This window comes from Argopecten irradians, chromosome 5, assembly GCF_041381155.1.
Source record: "Argopecten irradians isolate NY chromosome 5, Ai_NY, whole genome shotgun sequence".
Classification (NCBI taxonomy): domain Eukaryota; kingdom Metazoa; phylum Mollusca; class Bivalvia; order Pectinida; family Pectinidae; genus Argopecten; species Argopecten irradians.
Window position 1 is genome coordinate 8488086 of NC_091138.1, and position 25160 is coordinate 8513245.

Here is a 25160-nt window from a genome sequence, read left to right on the forward strand (position 1 = left end):
TCTTTATTTGATAGTGATTTATTTTTCTGAGTGTATTCGATGAATATTAAAGCAGCCATGATATCAAAAAGAAAGACATTACTCTAAAGTGAAATTCTGAGGCTTCACAAGGAGCTATATATCCCCGTTTCACTCAAAACAGAATCGTAATCTGTCAGTTACCTTGATTTATTCCCGGGGAAATGTTGCTTAGTCAAGCTAATAATAACAGGATACAATAAGTTAAATGCTAGTAGGTTCCATAAATGTTGAATATTAGACTAAACTGTTGTACATACATGGCTCGTTTTATCTCATTTTGATGCGATTTCAAGTAAAAAAACATAAAAAAAATTAGAACAAACTGGGCGTAACGTGAAGCATGGCAATGAAGAAACAAGACCAATTAAGGTTGGCGGTGGATTTGATTAAATCATGAAACGTCAATGGGAGTCCGTGTCCATATGGCATTGGTGTCAAGGGGCTGTAGCACGACAACAGTATTAAATATGGCTTATAATGAGATTATCGTGGAAATGTAAGGTACGAGTGCAACACGTGAAGGTAAGAGGCGGTAATAAAAACACACGCTAACATAACATACATACAAAACATGGAAATTTGACATTGATGAGAACTTACAGAGATTACAAAAAGAACATATCCAGATGCCCATTTATTCTAGATCAAGATACCCCAACCTGGAGTTCTGTTGGAGTCAGGGGAAAGGCATGAAAGCTTTTCTTTAAAGTATACATTTAAATGATTGGATATTTAAGTGTCATATTTATTGGAATCTAGTAAATCTGAAATATACTATACAATCCGTAGGGCTGGAAATTATCCATTCTTGATATCCTAACAATACTTTAGTAAGTTAAAACAATTTGATTATTTTAGTCGTCCTTAACAACATAAAGGCCAGTAGAGGTCAGAAGGATGACCATTGAATGTCATGACTTATAGGTATTCAAACATCGTTTCATCATTACGGTTAGGTGACACAGACGTCAAAGGGAAGGGAAAAAGTTCATCCGTTCACCTATTTAATATGGTCACACAGTTGGTGCAGATAGCGCGTTATAATTGTATCTGCTGCCCCTATTGCATGATCGTAAGAGGCGACCTAATTTCTGCTTAAATAGAGTGAGACGACTGGAAGGCCGTCCTTAAATGACTCCAGCTGTTAATATGACGTTAATATGACTAACTAACCATACCAACCAATTCTGGGCAAAAGAAACCCTGCATGCACATCTACATATGGTCCCCCAATGTTATTGTGAAGTTTCATTGAAATTGATCCAATAGTTAAGGAGGAGGGGCCCGACTGTTAATAGGAAGTTTAACCTAATAAATCAACTAACCACACCAAACCCTAACTCCATTGTGGGGAATGGTATAATTAGGTCACGATACGAGCACGTGCGAAACTTCGTTTGACGCGTGTCCGAATGACTCATTGGCTCTGATGTAGAGTCGACATTTAAAGATTCTGAAGATGTAAACGAATGAACCGTACCAATTCACACATGACTGATTTTATATTCCTGTAATAAAAGACATCTATGAAGTTTTAGAATGATGAGCAGATAATACTGGAGACAGTCTCAACCATTCTCTTTATAGTACTGACTAGAGAACAAAAACACGCCTTTTCAGTCAGAAAGTTTGGTACAGACATTACACAGCCTCCTCTACATGTTTTGTTAACATTGGGCCGCTGCTTTTACGGTGAGGTGTAGTTTTAAGACATGTGCCGATGATTAATCTAGTTATTTAAACCTTCAAAAATGTTTTGAATTATCAGTCATGGTATGATCATCTAACACGTGGTGTTTCGTTACACGTAGACTCAAACGGAGAGGAATGTAATATGTATGTTATATTTATTTTCATAGGATATGTTTCAAGTATAAGAATACATAGTAATAAGCTGATATGTTTTATATTAAATGAGACGAGTTCTTATAATCTTATGAAAAAGCAATTGTAATGTTTGCTGTTTCGATATGGAGATCAATACTAGGACACACCAGATTTGCGATATTATTATAAAAGATATAATGATATCTTTGTTAATTGAGATGTTCATGTATAAAAAGTAAAAACGGTCCAGTAGCCAATCACTATTACATAACAGGTATAAAGGGAGTTAATGCTGGTAATGCTGGACAATGTTAAAATTCCCATTCCATAATATAAGATATTTCAGAAAAGTCCAACAGACTTCTTCAGCTCAATCTGTTTCCATCTTGGCATCTTTTTGTAGAGTGGTCTATTAAGTCCAAACACAGCCAAAAAGTCAGAATCTGACAGGTAGTCCTGTAGTAAGAAATAAACAAAAAGTCAGAATCTGACAGGTAGTCCTGTAGTAAGAAATAAACAAAAAGTCAGAATCTGACAGGTAGTCCTGTAGTAAGAAATAAACAAAAAGTCAGAATCTGACAGGTAGTCCTGTAGTAAGAAATGAACAAAAAGTCAGAATCTGACAGGTAGTCCTGTAGTAAGAAATAAACAAAAAGTCTCAAAATCTGACAGGTAGTCCTGTAGTAAGAAATAAACAAAAAGTCAGAATCTGACAGGTAGTCCTGTAGTAAGAAATAAACAAAAAGTCAAATCTAACAGGAAGTCCTATAGTAAGAAATAAACAAAAAGTCAGAATCTGACAGGTAGTCCTGTAGTAAGAAATAAACAAAAAGTCAGAATCTGACAGGTAGTCCTGTAGTAAGAAATAAACAAAAAGTCAGAATCTGACAGGTAGTCCTGTAGTAAGAAATAAACAAAAAGTCAGAATCTGACAGGTAGTCCTGTAGTAAGAAATAAACAAAAAGTCAGAATCTGACAGGTAGTCCTGTAGTAAGAAATAAACAAAAAGTCAGAATCTGACAGGTAGTCCTGTAGTAAGAAATGAACAAAAAGTCAGAATCTGACAGGTAGTCCTGTAGTAAGAAATAAACAAAAAGTCAGAATCTGACAGGTAGTCCTGTAGTAAGAAATAAACAAAAAGTCAGAATCTGACAGGTAGTCCTGTAGTAAGAAATAAACAAAAAGTCAGAACTGACAGGTAGTCCTGTAGAAGAAATAACAAAAAGTCAGAATCTGACAGGTAGTCCTGTAGTAAGAAATAACAAAAAGTCAGAATCTGACAGGTAGTCCTGTAGTAAGAAATAAACAAAAAGTCAGAATCTGACAGGTAGTCCTGTAGTAAAAATAAACAAAAAGTCAGAATCTGACAGGTAGTCCTGTAGTAAGAAATAAACAAAAAGTCAGAATCTGACAGGTAGTCTGTAGTAAGAAATAAACAAAAAGTCAGAATCTGACAGGTAGTCCTGTAGTAAGAAATAAACAAAAAGTCAGAATCTGACAGGTAGTCCTGTAGTAAGAAATAAACAAAAAGTCAGAATCTGACAGGTAGTCCTGTAGTAAGAAATAAACAAAAAGTCAGAATCTGACAGGTAGTCCTGTAGTAAGAAATAAACAAAAAGTCAGAATCTGACAGGTAGTCCTGTAGTAAGAAATAAACAAAAAGTCATAATCTGACAGGTAGTCCTGTAGTAAAAAATAAACAAAAAGTCAGAATCTGACAGGTAGTCCTGTAGTAAGAAATAAACAAAAAATCAGAATCTGACAGGTAGTCCTATAGTAAGAAATAAACAAAAAGTCAGAATCTGACAGGTAGTCCTGTAGTAAGAAATAAACAAAAACTCAGAATCTGACAGGTAGTCCTGTAGTAAGAAATGAACAAAAAGTCAGAATCTGACAGGTAGTCCTGTAGTAAGAAATAAACAAAAAAGTCAGAATCTGACAGGTAGTCCTGTAGTAAGAAATAAACAAAAAGTCAGAATCTGACAGGTAGTCCTGTAGTAAGAAATGAACAAAAAGTCAGAATCTGACAGGTAGTCCTGTAGTAAGAAAAAACAAAAAGTCAGTAGACTACAAAAGTAGTCCTGTAGTAAGAAATAAACAAAAAGTCAGAATCTGACAGGTAGTCCTGTAGTAAGAAATAAACAAAAAGTCAGAATCTGACAGGTAGTCCTGTAGTAAGAAATAAACAAAATCAGAATCTGAATCCTGTAGTCGGTAAATAAACAAAAAGTCAGAATCTGACAGGTAGTCCTGTAGTAAGAAATAAACAAAAAGTCAGAATCTGACAGGTAGTCCTGTAGTAAGAAATAAACAAAAAGTCAGAATCTGACAGGTAGTCCTGTAGTAAGAAAAACAAAAAGTCAGAATCTGACAGGTAGTCCTGTAGTAAGAAATAAACAAAAAGTCAGAATCTGACAGGTAGTCCTGTAGTAAGAAATAAACAAAAAGTCAGAATCTGACAGGTAGTCCTGTAGTAAGAAATAAACAAAAAGTCAGAATCTGACAGGTAGTCCTGTAGTAAGAAATAAACAAAAAGTCAGAATCTGACAGGTAGTCCTGTAGTAAGAAATAAACAAAAAGTCAGAATCTGACAGGTAGTCCTGTAGTAAGAAATAAACAAAAAGTCAGAATCTGACAGGTAGTCCTGTAGTAAGAAATAAACAAAAAGTCAGAATCTGACAGGTAGTCCTGTAGTAAGAAATAAACAAAAAGTCAGAATCTGACAGGTAGTCCTGTAGTAAGAAATAAACAAAAAGTCAGAATCTGACAGGTAGTCCTGTAGTAAGAAATAAACAAAAAGTCAGAATCTGACAGGTAGTCCTGTAGTAAGAAATAAACAAAAAGTCAGAATCTGACAGGTAGTCCTGTAGTAAAAATAAACAAAAATCAGAATCTGACAGGTAGTCCTGTAGTAAGAAATAAACAAAAAGTCAGAATCTGACAGGTAGTCCTGTAGTAAGAAATAAACAAAAAATCAGAATCTGACAGGTAGTCCTGTAGTAAGAAATAAACAAAAAGTCAGAATCTGACAGGTAGTCCTGTAGTAAGAAATAAACAAAAAGTCAGAATCTGACAGGTAGTCCTGTAGTAAGAAATAAACAAAAAGTCAGAATCTGACAGGTAGTCCTGTAGTAAGAAATGAACAAAAAGTCAGAATCTGACAGGTAGTCCTGTAGTAAGAAATAAACAAAAAGTCAGAATCTGACAGGTAGTCCTGTAGTAAGAAATAAACAAAAAGTCAGAATCTGACAGGTAGTCCTGTAGTAAGAAATAAACAAAAAGTCAGAATCTGACAGGTAGTCCTGTAGTAAGAAATAAACAAAAAGTCAGAATCTGACAGGTAGTCCTGTAGTAAGAAATAAACAAAAAGTCAGAATCTGACAGGTAGTCCTGTAGTAAGAAATAAACAAAAACTCAGAATCTGACAGGTAGTCCTGTAGTAAGAAATAAACAAAAAGTCAGAATCTGACAGGTAGTCCTGTAGTAAGAAATAAACAAAAAGTCAGAATCTGACAGGTAGTCCTGTAGTAAGAAATAAACAAAAAGTCAGAATCTGACAGGTAGTCCTGTAGTAAGAAATAAACAAAAAGTCAGAATCTGACAGGTAGTCCTGTAGTAAGAAATAAACAAAAAGTCAGAATCTGACAGGTAGTCCTGTAGTAAGAAATGAACAAAAAGTCGAATCTGACAGGTAGTCCTGTAGTAAGAAATGAACAAATTATCGGCGTAGTTATTGTTCTTTAACAACAATGCATGGATTGCATGTAGGAAAAGGCCAAGACAAGCATGGAACCTTTTATATCAAATATAAGAATGTAAAGTTATTTTTGTGGAGGTAAAATGACATTTTTGCAATGCTTCTTTGCTTCAGTTCTGAAATACCATATATTTCCCTATTTACAAGTGACCATATCACAAGTTAAGCATATTGTTACCGGTCAGAACACAAATACATGCAATTCACACAAGTTGTTGTAAAGTTGATCCAAATATAAACCAGATGGTGTCCGAACATTAGAGTAGTTTGAATCAATGCATATCCCCACATATAAATATACTACAAAATAATGACGCATTTATTTTGAGGGCTAATGATTTATATATGCAGTACTCTTAGGTTTTACATATATGTGAACATTATTGTAGTAATCTATTGATATTTTTCAGTGTGCACAGGATTTGAATACGTTAATTTCATTTAACTGTCGGTTGTTTTGGAAACAAATGTTAAGTCTATACATGAAGTGTAATCTAAGATTGCTCTCTAGCTTGTTCTTGCTTTCAATATTATCCATATGTGGTCGATACAATAATAGAATCCGTTTTATCATCTATGATATAGAATGACAAGGATCTAATGACACATGCTACCACCCATAGAATCTTACCTCTTTACATGCTGGGTCGACTCCCACAGGTGGTAGTCTTCCCACTAGTGCGTCGTACCGATAGGTGGCATTGTATTTCGCAAATTCCTGTATAATAAAGACGCGACAATGGAAAATGCTTTTTCAGAAAACGGCTTCATGAGATAAATAAAGGCTGTGTCTGCAGATGTTGGCTAAACAACTAGTAATTATGAAAAAAAAAAGTTTCTCCTAATTCATAACAGTTCTCTTAATACACTGAGAAATAACATTATTTTCAAGGATCACTGGAAATGGCAAGCTTATCTGATTTTGTATCGGAGGATGCCGACGCGCATCTCGACATCAGTATGACGTCATCGGTAATACTTCATACCTACCTCCTGTACCGTGTGACATTGAGATTCATCTTCTTCAGACTCGGAGGAGTGGCGAGTTGTTTTCTTCTGTAAATACACAGATATTTAGTCACATGTATAATTACTAATACAAGCTCTGAGATTCATTAGCAATATGTTTAGCATTGGTATTTTCTAATCTATGACGGTTGCCTATTTGAATGATAACTGATTATCCAAAAGAAATTCATTTATGAAAAAGTGGCATATATACATCAATTATGGACCTTTGTTGATGTCAATATGATGTTATATTTCCCAATTAAAATAATTGTTGTTATTAAAAATTCTACAAGGGCAATATAAAACCATATGGCCCGAAACAAAGGTCCCCAATTTATTTTATTTGATATAATATTATTTTAAATGTTTGCTTCGGGCTAAGTAATACAGAAATGCATGGAGAATGGCTCGACTACATCTTCCAAAAGAATTCGACGTCGAGGTATTGTGACGTCATAATCGCAATATCGACATAGGAGTGACGTCACAATAGGAATATCGACTCGGGTATGACGTCACAATAGGGAATATTGACTCGGTGTTTCTAAAAAAAGAAACATCGAGTCGGTATGCTTTCTAAAAATGGAAAAATCGAGTCAATATGCTAAATATCACCCTCCACGTGGCAGTGTATCAGCCAATGAGAGTGTGGGGAAATCGGAGCATATCTAATATAGGCAAGTAATAAAAGTAGATTTCAACATAATTTTCTGACCTCTTTTTAAGAAAGCTCATCTACGGACACATTCCAACATATATTTCAAAATATGTCCAAAAAATATCCGTTTAAAAGTATATGAAATCAAAGTATGCAAGTGGACACCATATAATGCATAGAACGCGCTTTAAAAGGGAAAAACACAGCTATCAGTATTTTCTTTTGATGGTGATCAAGCAGTGTGCTATGATACTTTCGTACAATGGTAACCTTGAACTAAAACCAGGGAGACGTTCACTATCCTAATGATTATTTATCTGATTAGTATCATTGGACCTACATTAAGTCTGCGTCTGTCCCAGCCTTGGAAATGTGAGGTGAATGTCGACGGCTCATATCCTTGCTTGACCTGTAAAAGTAGGGTGTTGCTCTGGTCCCGCCCTGTCTCTTCCGCCGCCAAGTAGTCCTACACAAGACAGATCGAATGGACACCAGATCAGTAGGCTATTGTTAGACTTGACATTGATACCTCATGGGTACAGTAAGGCCATTATGTCTGCTACAGGGACAATTCAGTTTAAGTTTAGACTATCATTTAATATTATTATCAATGTAAAATGTCAGTAATACCTACCAACGCCGACTTTAAGCCATACTTCCTTTCTTGGAGGTTCGCTCCTCTTCCTATCCACACAAATATCTAGATAACATAAAACAGCATTTGATGTATTACATAGTACAGTAAAAATAAACAAATTTGAACATTGTAAAAGTGAGGCAGGTTTCAAGCAGTAAGCGATGCAAAAAAAAATTTTTGCGCTGTGCATCTATTATGAACTTATCCGCGTCAAAATCTGTTACGTGTTTATACATTCTCGGAGATATAATGAAAGCGAAACAAAACATCCACAACAAAGACAAAGTGCTCAAAATATGAAATATGTATTATAGAATAGTATAGTGCCAGAAAAAGGCATGTGTTCGACAGTTAATAAATTAACGTACCTCTCGATGAGTGTCTAGTAACATGACGTCATCTTCATAGAGATCCTTAACCACAAAAATACGTTACATGTAATATGGACATATAATCAACGCAAATATACCCGCTAGTATTACTAGTTGAAGACGCGGGGTTCATATTAGAGTGATGTTTTTCAAAAAGGTTTTGAAATGAGATGATCGACACCTAACATACCTGATTGCAAATATTTGAAAAGCAATTGTATGAGAAAATTCAGTAAATGAATTGCGCAAACGCACAACTGATATATGTACCAGTATATTACACTATTAATACCATTCGTTATAAAGTTATTTTTCAGTGTAAGGACAATTCCTGTTTATTTTATTCTGATAGTTTTCATGAAGTGTTTTTCTAATAAGATTTAATAGTGCCTGAACTATTTCAACTTGTCTAGCATAATTAAAGCACCTCACAAAATATAACGCATAAGGGAATTTAATTGTTTCTTTCGCACTTAGTGTAGATGAAGTTAATTTAAATATAGATATATTGACAAAATAGATTAATGTTTATACATGTATTAAGTACACGTAGACCTACCTCCTGGGTAAAATCATGGACCTCCTCCACCCTAAATTGCCCTGTAGTATTCGAGCAGTGCATCAGTCGAGGCGGGAACCATTCTGTTCCCTAAATAAAATTATTTTCGTTAAAATAACACACCACGAACAAATAACGTTTTAATTATCAATCGACCTGTACATATTTGTGGTTATATTACTGGTTAAGTTCCATCTTCTTACTCACCGAAGGAGAACACTCGGCGTATTTACATATCCCTCCGAGGGCCTCCCAAAAACCACTCGTCTCCTCTCCTTCCGTAACACACTCGATCGTACTAAAACAGATTAACATATCATGTAACTGTAAATTATGTTAGGAAAGCTATTGTTTTAAATGAACAGGTGGATATGATACTTAACTTGTAAAAAGTTTTGGTAAATGGTGCATCGTGAGATGTCTATTATTATTTGAAAGAACAAGTGGCAAATATGTATATTCTCACGAAATTAAATTTTGTTTTCTTTCTTTATCTAATGTTATTGGCAATATAATTGTATGTTGGGCCGTATTACGTAATTTGGTTGAAGTCGAAATGTTTAAGCAAACTAAAAGGTTGTTTTCTTCTATCCTTTCTCTTCATTTAAAACAAATTTATATTTTCTGCTCATATGATTGTGTTTACTTCAGTGACATCAAATCATGTTAATATTTGATATAATTTGAATGTATTAATACACAATGGTTTAGAGTATTCAAATGTCTCCGTGTCTAACAAATGTAACTTATTCTGAATTAACGTAAAAATATTGTTTTTAAATGTTAGACCCTGTTTTGCTATTGACCTGAGAGATGAAGTTGTCTAACATTGTGGCAATTGTGGAAAATACATTTGAATGTGGAAAATACATTTGATTTCATATTTAGTTTTCCAGACGCACTAGCATGTAATCATGACACCGGTTGGGAATTACTTTGACCGCATTTTATACACGGATACATTTTGAACTTGGATAGTGACGTCAGAAATATCGGTTTACGGTCGTAGTGTAACCAGAGTCCGTCTGTATATACATAAATGTGAACAGGATGCAGAAATCGCGCTGTTTTACCAATCGGTGATCTCATGACCCCCATGAAGTTAAATCTCTCGATAGTTTTCAGGGAACTTTAAATTATTAATGGAACCCAGTCTATCCTTCCTAGTTGTTATCTCGGACAAAATATGTAATTTAAGATCCAATGATGTTTTTTTTAGTGTTTGTGCGTTTTACATGGAATAACCAGGCAGTATTTCATGGGAATGTAGATTAAGGTATGTTGCTCGTTAATGCAAATGAAGTTATTGTTATGTATAAAAATTCATTAAATACAACTATTCTGTTTAAACAGTTCCATATGGCGAAGATTATATTAAAATACCAATTGTATAATTTTCTTTAATCTTGATTGTTTGACAAAACTTAATATAACATCATCAGATAGTGTTTACTGTATGTCGTATTTTATCCACTCACTTCTCGGGACATAGGTATTCTGCCATCTCGTGGGACGTATTCTCTTCATTGTTATTAGAAAGCTGCAACACAGTCCAATATATACAGGAATATCAATTAGTAAAATCATCTAATAAGTTATTAGATTTTAGTTGTTATCATTAGATATGAATTATTGAAATACAACAACATCAAATATGTTAATTGTACTGGTTATCATAAATAAGAGAAATATGTACAACACCATTAAATCTATTTTTAGAAATAAACACATTTTTAATATCTTTCATTAAGGTAATAAATGTAATTATTTGTATCTTATTTTCATCTCGTTGTAATGTAGCTATTGAACAGTTATTTAACATTGCATTCTAATGATTATCAGCATAAGATCTATTTTATGTTTATGTTGCAACAAAAATATTCATTAGGAAATGAAATTGTTGTTTGTGAGGCGAGAACTTCTGTGGTCTTTTGGTTGTTATACACGATACGATTTACCTTTCCTTTCCAAATCACCGTCACTTTACCGTTGATCACTAGGAATGTGTCTTGGGAATTCAACAAAGATGACGACGGCTCAACCTGAAAATAAAAACAAAATATAAGTATTAAAAGTATGGGTATCCAATCTGACGTCATCATTAACATGTATATTATTGACACAGCATCAGGAAACAATAGCGTGGAGTCAGGATTTGCGGATATCGTGGCATATCTTTAATTAAATAATATTTTTATTTTTAACTCCTTCCAAAATAAAACAAATATCTTTGCCGCGATCTTTCATATCAATGAATTAGGAATACATTTATAGTATTTGAAGGATTTATAAGTGTCCTAGGTAATATTGGATTATATACCTACTTAAATGTTTTGCTAACATCGAACTTGTCACATATATGGGACCGATATCTTTGCTTCGTTTATAAATGTGTATTCAATAATGATTACGGAATAGCTACACTTTGGTACACACCTCAATTGTCCGTGAGTTTGTTTTACAGCTACTCCGTGTGTGGAATAGTCGGACTCCTTCTGGGTTTAATTCATTCTGTCAACATTAGTGACTAGATAAATATTCATGTCCAGTGGTATTTCTCGTGGTTTGAAAGTTTAGCATTTAATAATCGTTAAAATAATCCATAATACTCAGCATCTTTAGGCAATATATCTACCATACTGAACTACAATATAGATAATATATTTTTACAAATGCAAATATTTAAAAAGAATGAAATTCAAAGATTCATGTAACATCGAAATTTATCAAACACATAGGTGTTAGTTTAATGATACTATAATCGACATTATGGTTTATAATATATCATGTTTTACTATGAAATTCAAATAATAGAATACATTTAGATATTGTCCATAAACGCATTACCATGAAGACAACCATCCGGCCCTTAAATAAGTAGAGGAACATGTCAGGTTCCTTACCCTGTAGTACTCGCACCTGTTGTAATAATAAATAGACAGTAACAAACAATAGAACAAGTTCTCAAAGGTTATTACTCTACAGGTATTATTAAGAACCCGAATTGCATGATGGTAAAAGGCGACTAAAACGGGATTATATCTTTTTATTCTCCCTAAAAGACTTGCTTCGTTATTGCGTCTTCTTTGACACTGAATCAATTTTGAGATTTATTTGAGCGTTCGCTCCTGTGAGGAGGATCTTTGTTCTGTCCACAGGCGGAGACACACCAAAATGGATACTTAATTGGCGTTTAGAATGACGGTAGTATAACGACAGGTTTACCGATATAAGATGACTGAGTAGGATATATATTGTTCTCGTGTCTTTGTCAGTATTAAATGGGAAGCAGTTCCACAATTACAAGAAGAAAAAACACGAAAGTACTACAGTCTCCGAAATACACTCACTCATAATACATGGCATACCAGGTGACATGTGACCTTAGCTATTAATATGACTTTTCGCAAAATTTAACCAACCAAATAAATGAATTGACGAGGTAAATTGTACTAAAAGTCCACTAACCAGGTATTGAATACATTTCCATCTGAAATATCAATAGTATTCGATATTGTGAATAATATATTCGAGTTATTTTATCACGTGACCTGTACAGCGTTTCCGGCTGCCTCGCTTTCGTCTGTTTTCTGAGCCACGAAAGCTGAAGCACCCCTCAACTCCGGACTGCTCCTCATACCCTGTATAGGAAAAGGAAACTAACGTTCAAATTTTGACGAAACGAACAGGCGAGGAAAAGAACAAAATATTTCTAGAAATAAGTGTCATGATAAAAAGTAAGCTCATGACATCGCTTGTTCTGGCCATAGGCATAGGATGACATCATCATCTGTTCATGTATGTGTACTTGTTATCTTTTGTTTTCTCGTATGTTACTTTCATATAAAAACACATCTATGCCTAGAAGACACCTTTTGAATTTATAAATTATCAATGAATAGCAGTTTAAATCAGAATTTTAGCGTAGCAAAATCGCAGTTTTGAAAACAGGATAAAGTAAGGATGAATGTAATTTATACCTGCCAGAAGTATATAAAATGATGCTTGCTGATGTTGTCACGGTACGCGTGGCTGATGACGTAACAGCAGGATGAGGAAAATACACAAAGATCGTCCTCCCTAATTCTGGTTGTCTTCGTGGTCTCAACCCGCCATTTCTATTGGTATAATGAATAAAATCTGTATTAAATCTGAATAATCTCTAACATTCGGTTAAACTTTAATTGAAAGTAATTGGTTAAGTGAGTTATGTGGTCGATAAGAGCATACCCCATATCAGATTTGTTCAAAATCACTCCCCCATTGGGACGCTGACGTCAAGTGGTGTCATTCTCATTTCCCTCTCTCTACATCCTATATTCCTAAGGCCGACTTTACTCTGATTAAGACAATTATGATCCATAGCTTAGTCAATACGAACGCCACACCCTCCGTGTGGATCATAAGTACCTTTATCAGTTCATCTGTATACGTAGGGGGCTCTACCAGATCGGCCTCATCCGTACCTGACCGCCGTCGATGTAAAGCCTTGAAATCTATTTTGTCTGAACTTGTGTTTATTTCTGTAGAAAACGAAGGCAATTAATGATACATGAATACTATATTAGTTTCGATCGCCGTTTGATTAATCCCTGATGTCAGCCATTATATGATTTTTTGACTCCAGAGAATGCCACTACATATAGTTGACTGATATTTACAATGATATTTATGTTTCTTTGCCAATAATTCACAAGATTGAGCGGATTCAATTGGCAGTAAGCGCGCGATGTACTCTGATCGTACCAAATTCCAAGGTCACGCAAGGCCACTTCAACTGTGTAGCTGCACGTGAAACGATAAAAATTCTCAAGGTTTTCTAAAAACTCCATGGCAATAAAAATCGAAATGATGAGCATAAACAAGGTATTTATTTCAATCTGGAATCCATTAAAACGTTTATTGCGTGACTTTGATCCTTTCCACTGCGCTCGGATTTATTCCTTTACAATTAGAAGGTATCTACAGAAGCTGTACATTTATCATCACCGTTAATACCTGCACACCTGCTGGGAAGTGTGTCTTTCCTCCTATCCAAGTCGTGCGTGTACCGCCCATAGCTTAACATGTCCAGATCACATTATAGTGATCTTTTATATTAGAAATAATGTGACAATAGTTGTGTAGTAATTTTGGGAGGGAAAATAAAGGAAAATAATGCCTTTGATATGCTACAAAAAGTGATAGGTAAGTTATATAGATACATCATAAAATCATATGTGAATTTCAGAACAGTGACCCTCAAAGTGTTACGTTCTTATCCTGCTTGGTTTGTTTGTTTGTTTGCTTAATTAACGTCCTATTAACAGCTAGGGTCATGTAAGGACGGCCTCCCATGTATGCGGTGTGCTGCGTGCATGTTGTGCGAGGTGCGTGTCTTGAGAGACTGCGGTATGCATAGTGGAACTGTTGCCCTTTTTATAGTGCTATATCACTGAAGCATGCCGCCGAAGACACCAAGCAACACACCCCACCCGGTCACATTATACTGACAACGGGCGAACCAGTCGTCCCATTCCCTGTTTGCTGAGCGCTAAGCAAGAGCAGAAACTACCACTTTTATAGACTTTGGTATGTCCCGGCCAGGGGACAGAACCCAGAACCTTCCTCACAGGGGCGAACGCTCAACTAAAGGCCAAAGTGAGGCGGTGCCAAGGGAGGCATTAGGAAGGATAAAGTCAGTTAGGAAGAAGAGAAAAGATAAGATCCTAAATTTAGTCGCCTTTTCCGATCATGCTATTGGGGCAGCAAGTACAATTCTAACGCCCTACCTGCAGGGCAGATCCTGCTTGGTGCACAGCATAAAGGGAGCAGGATGACAGGGCCACCTGTTGTCAATATAATGTGACCGGGTTGGGTGTGTTTGTTCTGTGTATTCGACTGCATGACTCAGTTAGATAGCATCATAAAAGGACATGAGTTCCTGATTACAAGGCACTAATATACCACAGCCTTTTAAAACATATTCCTATAGAGTTTTAGAAATTTACCAGCTATCATCATAGCATGATATCATGAAAGTCGACTAATTTTTTTTATCTTCTTCCCAACGTCCCCCTAGATACCGCTTCACGTTTAGTCTTGAACCGACAGGAGGAAGACTAGGGGTTCTGTTCCCTGACCGAGACACCCCAATGTCTATAAAAGTAGTAGTTTATAGTGCTGCCTAGCACTCAGTAATAGAATGGGATGACTTACCTTTGTTTATGTGGTTGCTCTTATTCTTGGTGCGGTTTATAATTTGCCGATTTCATTGTCATAATCATTCTGGTTTTAACCAGAATATGAGCATATACGATTAAAAAGGGTACTTACTCGTCCGTATCGTCACATCTAGTATTTCAGTGAAATTACTATTTTGTTTACTCTTATAGTAGGACATAAACAGACAGATATACAAATTCGTTCAGGTTAACGGTCCATCGACTATATACAGGACTTGTAGTTTATACCATACGGTCTTTTATACTATATACCGGTATTGGTTTGTTTCGGGTCAACGGTCCATCTACTATATATTGGACTCGTAGTTTACATCATATGGTCTATTATACTATAAACTGGTACCGGTTTGTTTCAGGTCAATGATCCATCGACTATATATTGGACTAGTTTATACATACGTACTGGCGATGGTTTCTTTAGTGTAGACGTTCCCTAACCCTTTTTGGTCATCGCGATCGCTCCATGAACGGAAGTACTCTTTAAACATAGGGGTTTCCCCGCCGTCTGCCAGTCTGGTAACTTTAGTCCAATCGGGGTAACCTTTCAATGTCAGAAAATCCTACACACACAAAAATCCAAAATAAAGGTAGATGTTTAACTCTCGCAAAAAAGACATTTTGTTCAAATGTTTCATTTGGTTGTGACAAACGGTTTACAAACAAATGTGCAATATCTAATCTTGGTTAGACCTCAATCTATGTCAATTATATGATTATGTTAATTTTATTTTATTTTGTTTGTGCATTTTTATGAGTTTTATGGAATAATGTTGGTTTCATAACACTTTCATACCGTGGCGTGTTTCCAAGCGGACCGTTTTTCATTATGAGTACAGTGTCTTCCTATCCATACGTATATTCCACTGGATCCCCCGTCCAGGATAAAGCAGTCCTGGGGAGACAGAAAGAGAAATTAAACAGGTTTGGTATCACTATTGTGTAACGTGATTATATATTTGGCACGTACTAATTACTTACGGACGAGTCAAGATCAGTCTGTGAAAAAGGTTGTATGACCATCTCTTTGACTTCCAGTTCACCAGAGGAATCTGAAACTCTAAACAACAATACCGGGCATTAACTTTACATATTAGACATGTGATATTAACATCGAGTGACTGCTGTATCAATAACACAACCTATATAAGATATGGAATCTATACGTTACTGTCATTTGCTATTCCAGAACACTTGATTTATGACAACGTACGAAAGACACGTAAATATCTCGCTAGGTCAAAAGCCTGAATTGACACGCTCTTCTAATGCCTTATTTTGGAGTTGTACATTATAACAATCATGATTGAAGAAGACCACCCTGTAAATTACTGACAAAATGTTTATATTGTCATTGCTTTTCTCGAGTGTATATGATATATAATGCTTTGGTTGTACAATTAATTTAGTGTGGTTCGAAATTGTTAGACATGTAATGATCACTTCTCTTGTTTCAATAAAGATTGATCGTTTACATAGCTAACCTAGATAATACTAAGCGAGATAACTCCGACCGTTCTAGCTGTCCATTACCTATACAGAGTCGCCTTCTCTTTTGTGGACCGCTCGTATTCGGCGTCGTCACCACCTACAGATTGCTCTGCTATTTTGCCATTGGAACCCAAATCATCGAAAAACTTGGTGTCTAAGTCCCAGAGGTGGTCTGTAAAATATTATCAATTGGGTTGTACAAAATGTTTATCGACATGGCTTCACCACCATAACCACTACCTGTGTATGTTCAATGAGAAATTACAATGTATGCAAAAAAAGGCCTTTCGGCATGAGGGATAATACTTCTGTAGTACAACCACCTCAATAGAATGAAAGCATACCACTTTAACCTTACGTCATCCTTTGGCACCTTTTTAAATTGAAAAAAAGGTTTATATTAGCTTGATCACTTAAAAAATCCACTTTCCAATAGGCAGAGAGGAAATATAGATGTAATCAATGTAATAAGATATTTCATTTCTATTAAATAAACGGTAATTAAAAGATGATCTCTTATAGAACGACTACAGACTTATATAGGACATTTTATGATGATACCAATAATTCTGATCTGAGCTTTCCCTGATCGTTCTTCATCACGAATTCTCTTGGCAACTTCAGATCCCTGTAACATATATGTAAACAGGATTTTAAACAAGACACACAGCTTTAAGCACCAGACTGCTCCATACAGATTTATTCATGACTCGGTATTGAATCTATGAGCCAAAGTACATAAGTCGACTAGATGCGAAAGTGTGAAAATAGATGTAACAGCTGAAGACCGAACATTTAAAGGATTCCATAACATTTCTAATTTTGTACCAAATGTTATTAAAAACGTGAATCAAATTACCATAAAATGTGTTTAAATGATCAAAATATTTTATACATATGTCGACATTTATTGACATTAGTAATGGGTTACACCTTCAAACGCTCAAAATGGCTGCTTTGTGGTCCGTTCCATAAATGAAGTGTCATCCCACAATCTAAGAGGAAAACATCTCCCTGGTTCAGAGAACTGACATGGCATCGCACCTAGGAGTGAAAGCGTGCTGTTTGTTATTGATAAGTAAGCTACATTCATGTTAAACTTTATTTGTTTTACATAAATACTTTCGAGCGAAGTCCATATCTTTCAACAAAAGTTTGATCAACCCTATTTATGATCGCATTTATGATTGGTCGTTACCTGCTTAGCTCTAACATTCCTTTTGCCTTTGATGTGGAATAACCTCTTCTCATACACTCCTCTCTCTACCTTTTTAAACCCAGACTCAACGCCGCCCGATAAATATCTAGAAACAATTACATTCGATGAAACTTATAATTAAAGGTACAATAATACAATAATTTCTTGCTTTATGTTTTTTTTCTTTATGTGTGATTCCGTAAAATTTACCGTATAGAAAAGAAAAGTATTTACGCTGGATATCAACACCTTAGATAATGAACGATGTTTTAATTGTTTTGGACATTTCTTGCAATAAAATTGATAATGTATATTGGAAATCTTTTAAGGATGATTAAATATTAGAACATTTTGTCTATTATTTATGATCAGAACAACGAATGACACTTAGAATGTAGGAGAAATCATTGAAAGATTTTTTTTCATCCAACAATTCTGTTGCTTCACAAACTGTCTGGAAATGAGTTTAAGTTAAAGTTCTTACTTGATTCCGTGCTTGAAGTAAGATAAAAACAATTTTGATTCATGATCCTGAACCTAAAAATGAATACATAAATGTAAACAGCTGTTTTGATTAAAAAAACGTTTACAATGAACATATATTGTATTGTATTGTCAAAATATATCAATATGCATGCATCAGTACTACACACTCACTTAATCTTCTTATAAAGTCAGTAATTTTGCTTTTTTGTCATGATATCATTATTAATGAATCAATATACGCAGGACAGCTATAAAAAAACGCCATTGATTGGTATATAGCCCAAAGGCTTAATGGAGACAAACAAATCACGGAGTTATAATCGATTAAACAAAAGTAATGAAATTTAGAAAGAAATGAAAAATCAAGTTAATTGTTTTGTTTATTGTTTTGTAAAAAAAATCATATCATATGTATATTAGTGTATTCGATATCCTACGATATACTTCAGACGTTAAAAGTATCTTCATATAAGCTGTATTTCTTGTTATCTCAGAGTATACATAATCAAGATATTAAAATTATAAAGCATGATTTTGCAATGAACAGGCCGATTTTAAAGCCGAAATTAGTTTATACAATGTATATGTATCAAAGACACATCTTCATCAAATGTTATTTGGGAAAAAAACTAAAATAAAGGAATATAACCGAGTACACCTGCATGTCATGTATCAAAGACACCTGATATTCCAACCAAAACATGATAAACCGTTTAACATGGCTGTAGGGGGCGAACATCGTCGGGGGACGAACGAATCCGCTAGAACTTTTTACTCACCTATCACCACACAAGAAAAACCAAGATTATGGCCTACTGTAAGGAAGATCCAAACCCTTATTTGATGGTACATTATATAGACAGTTACTATTTACGATAGATCGTACCTACCTCTCTGTGCTGTACAGGTGCTCCCCCGAGGTAGTCGTCTAACTCTACTGTCTTATAGGCAGCCACACCCTGCTCATCCTTGGTACCAAATATACAGTTACCAGTATATATAGAACTTGACTCAAATTGATGTGAGTTGTTTTACTTGAGTTGTATTTTGAATTTATTGCATTTTTTTTTGCGATACACATTTTCATTTCATTAATCTAATGTGTGTATATAAATTGTATATTTACAGTATCAATTGCTATGTACTGTATACTACCAGACTTATATAGACCTGCTTACCTGCGATGTATCTGTCCCTAACCAGAAATGTACATCCCATTCCAGTTTGTCAGATTTTACACTCTTGTTTGTCTGTGGGAATATTATATTAAACATGTATGTATTGATTTTCACAAGCAGATGCAAAAATGATTTCATAAAGTAGCATGACATTTTATTGGTTTGAAATATAAACACGTGACATATACAGTCTATTATAACCAGGTATATATTTTCACTTTAGTTTTTTTTAAATCTGTTAATATAATTAGTTTATCTGACACAAATGACAATAAATCATCTTCAAAGTAATTCTTCTGTATATTAGTCATGAGCAATATTTCCATACTACAATATAATACAGTAACAACCGATATATACTTGTTTACTATAATCTGTTTTCCGTGTTACGTTTACATACAGAGGACATTTTTGGCGTAACATCTGCATAGGTGAACGTTCTCAAAGCCGATATAACCACAACCATGTATACAAAACTATTATTTAACAGAATGTATTTATTTTAATATGCATTATAATGATCATCTCAATAAATTATTTCCAAATGTTGATTAGTACGATGCTATAGTGTGGACATATAATGGGTTCAATTCGTCTACAGGAAGGTTTCATTACTAAGTTTTATTACATATGGTCTATAAAATTTAAACTATCTTTCCCTTGTCTGATCCAGATGAACTTGTTTACTTACTGCACTGAAGTAAAGAACAGAACATTTACTGCTTACCTTGAGAAGTATATAAGAATCGCCACTGTAGAATTCTCCATAGGTGGATTTCTCCTGTGGAACAACTTTAAGTTTCTGTTGATAATTGAAAGCAAGTTTTACTGTTGTAACAATTTTGAACAAATCAAGTACATATTTATACCTTATATCGGAAGAAGGCATGAAAATTGTAACGATCTCGGCCAGTACATATTTGTTTAAATACTTTCTGCATTAGAGGGTGACCCTAAGCAATGTTACCCTCTGATGCAGGTAGTAATTTATTTTATTTTACCATAAGTTTGAAAAAAACCCACTAGTTATCAAATATCTTATTTTATTTCAACTCTAGATTTATCAAAAAGTCTAAAACTCACAGTCGACAGTAAAATTGAAAAAAAAAATTAATCAGCTTTCATAATGTTTATTAACAAGTGCAATGTAAACAGCAACAATTACAATGTGTAATTCAGTAATAATATTTTTGGTGCCTTGTCTCATGCACCTAAACTCTTAACATTTTCGTAAATCTCAATGACTTATGACTTCGTCTTGTAGTCTGTTCTGGAGCTTCTGGACCTATCCTGTCCTTGACCTTTTCCTTGAAGATGTTTTGTAATCTGCTACCGTCCCATAGTCATGACATTACTTTGCTGGTCCTATTGTATTGCAAAGGCGACTAATTTCGGATACTATTTTTATTCTCTTCCTAACCGACTTTCTTTCTATCATCTACCTTGGAGTGTCTTATTTTGAGCATTCGTCTCTGGAATGGAGGCTTTTAGTTCTGTTACAATGTACCTGGCGGAGACAGACATACCACAGTGGTCGTTTCTGCTCCTTCTTAAAGTTCATTATAAAATGTAGCTCGGTAGTTATCAATAAAACATGGACTTATGCGGGCTAGGATGGTTGATTTCAATCTTCAGCCCCTTTGTTTAATCATAATCATTATTTATTTGCTTAAACCTATATGCTATGCCTGTTGGATGAAATTGTGGACCATTTTTCCATTTTATATATATTTTTTTCATTTGTATGAAATCAGTTCTGTTAATTCCAGCTCTAAATTGTGACCTTCTATAGTGACATGATTCATGCACTGTGGTTCGATACTATAGTCACGTTTTCAGATGCCGATGTTCTTAGGCGCAGTGAACGACACAAAAGTTGTAGCTGATGATAACGGGCAAATTTTAAAATCTGATCGACCTTGTCATATTTCATATTTTCATACAAATACACATTTTATATGATAATAGTCTGTTTACTATTTCTTGCGGACCCATAATATACTAGCCTCCTTTCTATTTAACTTCACCTAGATCCGAACTAGATATGAGACAAAGCTAAATATCTGTAGCGAGTCATCAGATGCTAATATGTTAAGAACATCCGGCTCTCAGTTTTCTTTTTCCGAAACATCAGTCGAAATTAAATAATTTGATAATGTCCTTTATCCTATTATACTTTTAGTATACATGGCGTGCTTAAAGAAAAAATGATCTTTTGATAAAATATAATGATTGGGAACTAAAATCAATTCCCCCGTAAAATTCATTTAATTTCAAAATAAAGTTATCACCAATCCGAAGAGAAGAAAACTATATTTGTATATGTAAATAGAGTGATAGAGGGCATTAAGTCACATCATTTAGAAAATATATAAGTAACCCCGTCGTATATCCTATAATGTCATCCTAGATATCTTGAATGGTCCTACTAACATCCTTATGATATTACAAAATGCATGAAACATCGCGTAAACATTTGTGTCTCAGAGGAGGAAGTGTAGTAATGAAACATGCAGCTTTTATTCCATTTCATACTTATACGTTTGGCATTTGACGATTTATCTAAAGCTTTTAGGTTTTTATGTTCATTGAAATATAATGAAACCTGTCTGTAACGACCATCCAAAAAACCAAGAACTAAATGACCTTTATAGTCAAGTGGCCTTAATGCACATGTCAAATTGTGTTGAAATTGATTATTTGAGAAGCCGGTCTTATTATACAGGCGATCTTTATTCAGTGTTCATTATGGTAGGTTTGACTATCAATAATTTCCCATAAAAGAGTTTTCTTTTAACTCAACTCAGTTATTATGAAATTAAAATCGCCAGGGTTACGTTGTTATCTGTGCTAGTGTGAACGATAGATTACCCGGGTACATTTGTAACCGTTTGCTTTTCTATTTTAGTGTGGTACATGTTGATAAGAAGACGTATAAATCATGTGCCTATTGTCTGTAGCACTATAATTACCACACCAGGGATTGATTCTCTGCTTCTTTGCTTAATTCTATCTGACAACTTCGTTTAAGTACCAGGTTTGGAACACGTTAGTCTATTCTTTACTATATATTGGTTTTTGAATTATCAGTTCTGTTCGTTCATTCTTTACAGATTTTTTGTGGACAGAGAGTTGTGTTTGCTATCAATAATATGATGACTCCAAGATTATGTCGAACTGTAGATCGTTTTATTTGGATACATTTCTAAAAGGACTGCAGGGTTATTGCTCATGGGTTTTTTCGCTGAATCCACTGTGAGTTGTGAATCTGATATATATTTTATACTTGTTGTGTTGAATACTATGATGAATCGTAGATCCATTATTTGATAACTATGTTAAGACGACTAATATGTTTGTGTTGATTTGTATTAGACACAATGGTTCAAGAGGTACCCAATTTGACCTTAAATACCATATCCTACAGTTTTGCAAACATATTTTTTCAGAGAAAATGTATCTTACGAACAAATCATAGTTGGGAATAAGAAAACAACTCCGCGGGCATTTAGATTACTAGTGAGTATATAAAATGTAACTTAACTATGAAAATGATAATTACACTCTCAATCTGTTGCGAAATAGCCTCCGGACAAAGTAAACGTGTATACGTGAATGCGTTGTGCAATATAAAGAATGCATATGGCATCTCTGTTACAGAATCACTGTAATGATTCCTACCTCTATCCTCCAGATCTCAAGACCAGGGATTTGTCCTGCTGATGTAAAGGCTTCATCAACAAATACCTTCTCCATCTCTCCGCACACCTGATCAGCTGACACATCTAGCTGTGGTCCCGATGTTTTGGTCCCGATCACATCTACAGGGCGATCTGACGGATCGATGAGGCAAGCTGTCACCACTGAATGACAAGTTTCAGGTGACACAGTCCGCTCTTTTGTAGCTATTTAGTTACTCCTAACGACATTCAGCTTTGTCTCCAATTCATGGCAAATCTCTTTGCTAAAGGTTTTGTTGTTTGTATGATATTTTAGGTCTACCTTTGGTAGTATGAATGTTTTCACAAATATGCAATTCTATTAGTTCACTGGACTAGTTGAATATCCTAATGATTGCGATATGGTATGAACATTTTTTTAACATTGATTTGAACGTGAAGTTGACTTAAAACATGACTTAACTACTGATTAACTGCTGTGGATCGTCTGTCAGAATACATTATTCAATTTACATTGAAATCTAAAACAATATTGTAACTTGACGTAAAAATCGAATTGAACAGCTCTTGTATCTTCTAAGTTACAAAGTATGTTGTGCTGATTAGTTGGCCTTATCTATTTTAATAATGTACGCTATCGAAGTAAGGGTCAGACAATGCCCAACTATGATGAATTAGTCAATTACTACAATTATTGTAAAATATCTATTCAGTGGTAAATTGATAGTATAAACCCCGCTAGTTTCAACCAAAGGCTACTCAACTTTATTTCCCGATAGATTGAGTATGTCACGCGCAATTTGGATGGTCCGCACCAGAGACCGTTAGTGTTTTCAGTACCGATCGTACGATCGAGGAATATGTATCAAAATAAATTTGAACACATATACATGTACGTGTGTCAATACAAACGTAGAAAAGTTACATTGTTTATGTTACTACCGTATTTCTTTTAGCAATGCTTCCGTGCGTATGATAAATATTCAATGTTGTACAATGTATAGTTTTACACATACTGATGACGTCGCAATGTTTACATGTTGTGTCAGCCACACTGTACAATATTCGCTGTACAAGATCCGTAGCCTATTAGTATTTGTAACATGTTTGATTGCATGCAAATGGATAAGATACCAGTCTTTCACGATCAGAACGGAAACTGTTTCTGAAGGTGAATACATCGCGTCTTTATAGATGTTTAAATTTCACGAGTAAAATTTTGGCCTTTTACATACCTACCCACCAAATCGCCAAAATAAGCCCCACTAAAATATCTAAATATAGCTGACAGCATTTGAGTAAGTTTAACCAAAACGATATGTAACTGACAAGACAGCTCAGGGGACTGACAGGTCATGGTTTTTATCTACGATAATCGCTGGAGAGTAGTTCCTACATAAGTTTGGGTGCTTCGAAATATTAATGAAACTGAATCCTACAGTTGAAGCTTTTACGATACTTCTAATTTATATACGTAGATCGTATTTAAGACATCGATGCATCTCTATGCTAACATTCTTAGAGTGGTTATCTGTAACATCTACAGTGTGTTCCTCGATCGACGTCCAATTCTTTTCAAAACCTCCCAAATCTGGAAATTAAACCATTGTAACATCCGTGTATTCAAGTTACTTAAACTTGTCAAAGAAGAACTCAAGTGACCACAAAGTTAAAGAAACTCTCTGTTCGTCAAACCTCTTTGACGTAGGCGGTTTGAATCTGATGCCGCGTAACAACTACGTTATATATCCTGCCACGTACTAAAATGTGTAAGTGTGGGTAATCACACTATGCAAACCTCTAAGTTCCAATCGATTTGTACTGTGGAATTTTGAACAATAGATAAATAGAAGGATTTATAGTTTCATATCCGGAAACCCAAGATATATGCTTAGAACATATGACGGAAGTCATTTTATTGGTATGTTCATTGATAAATTGGCGAGAATGCCCACCAATTCGAGAGGTTGTTCCAAATGCCTGTCGGAGAAATCTCATAAACGCTAAATATGGTAAATATTAAGCTATAAAATTGTCAAGACTGTAAATATAAAGATGTAATTAT

The 25160-nt window shown here is 34.7% G+C and overlaps 1 protein-coding gene across 2 annotated transcripts; it reads right to left on the reverse strand.

Annotated features, from left to right (window-relative positions):
• Positions 1–1851: 1851 nt before the first annotated feature.
• Positions 1852–23334, reverse strand: LOC138322785 (advillin-like). Of its 2 annotated transcripts, XM_069266880.1 has the most exons (27): positions 23097–23322; positions 20143–20217; positions 19416–19487; positions 19128–19205; positions 18236–18288; positions 17752–17857; positions 17487–17597; positions 17115–17181; positions 16596–16725; positions 16044–16122; positions 15859–15957; positions 15469–15625; positions 13252–13364; positions 12822–12959; positions 12393–12482; positions 11689–11760; positions 11278–11352; positions 10800–10883; positions 10320–10381; positions 9049–9139; positions 8842–8931; positions 8280–8324; positions 7909–7974; positions 7615–7740; positions 6596–6661; positions 6237–6323; positions 1852–2304 (listed from the first exon to the last, which is right to left on the reverse strand). In XM_069266880.1, exons 1-27 carry the CDS (start codon positions 23169–23171, stop codon positions 2191–2193), a joined length of 2421 nt encoding a protein of 806 aa, XP_069122981.1. In that variant the 5' UTR covers positions 23172–23322; the 3' UTR covers positions 1852–2190. The 2 variants fall into 2 exon arrangements, with proteins under 2 accessions (XP_069122981.1, XP_069122982.1); XM_069266881.1 differs by lacking the exon at positions 6237–6323 and having other exon boundaries at positions 23097–23334.
• Between the last annotated feature and the right edge of the window lie 1826 nt (positions 23335–25160).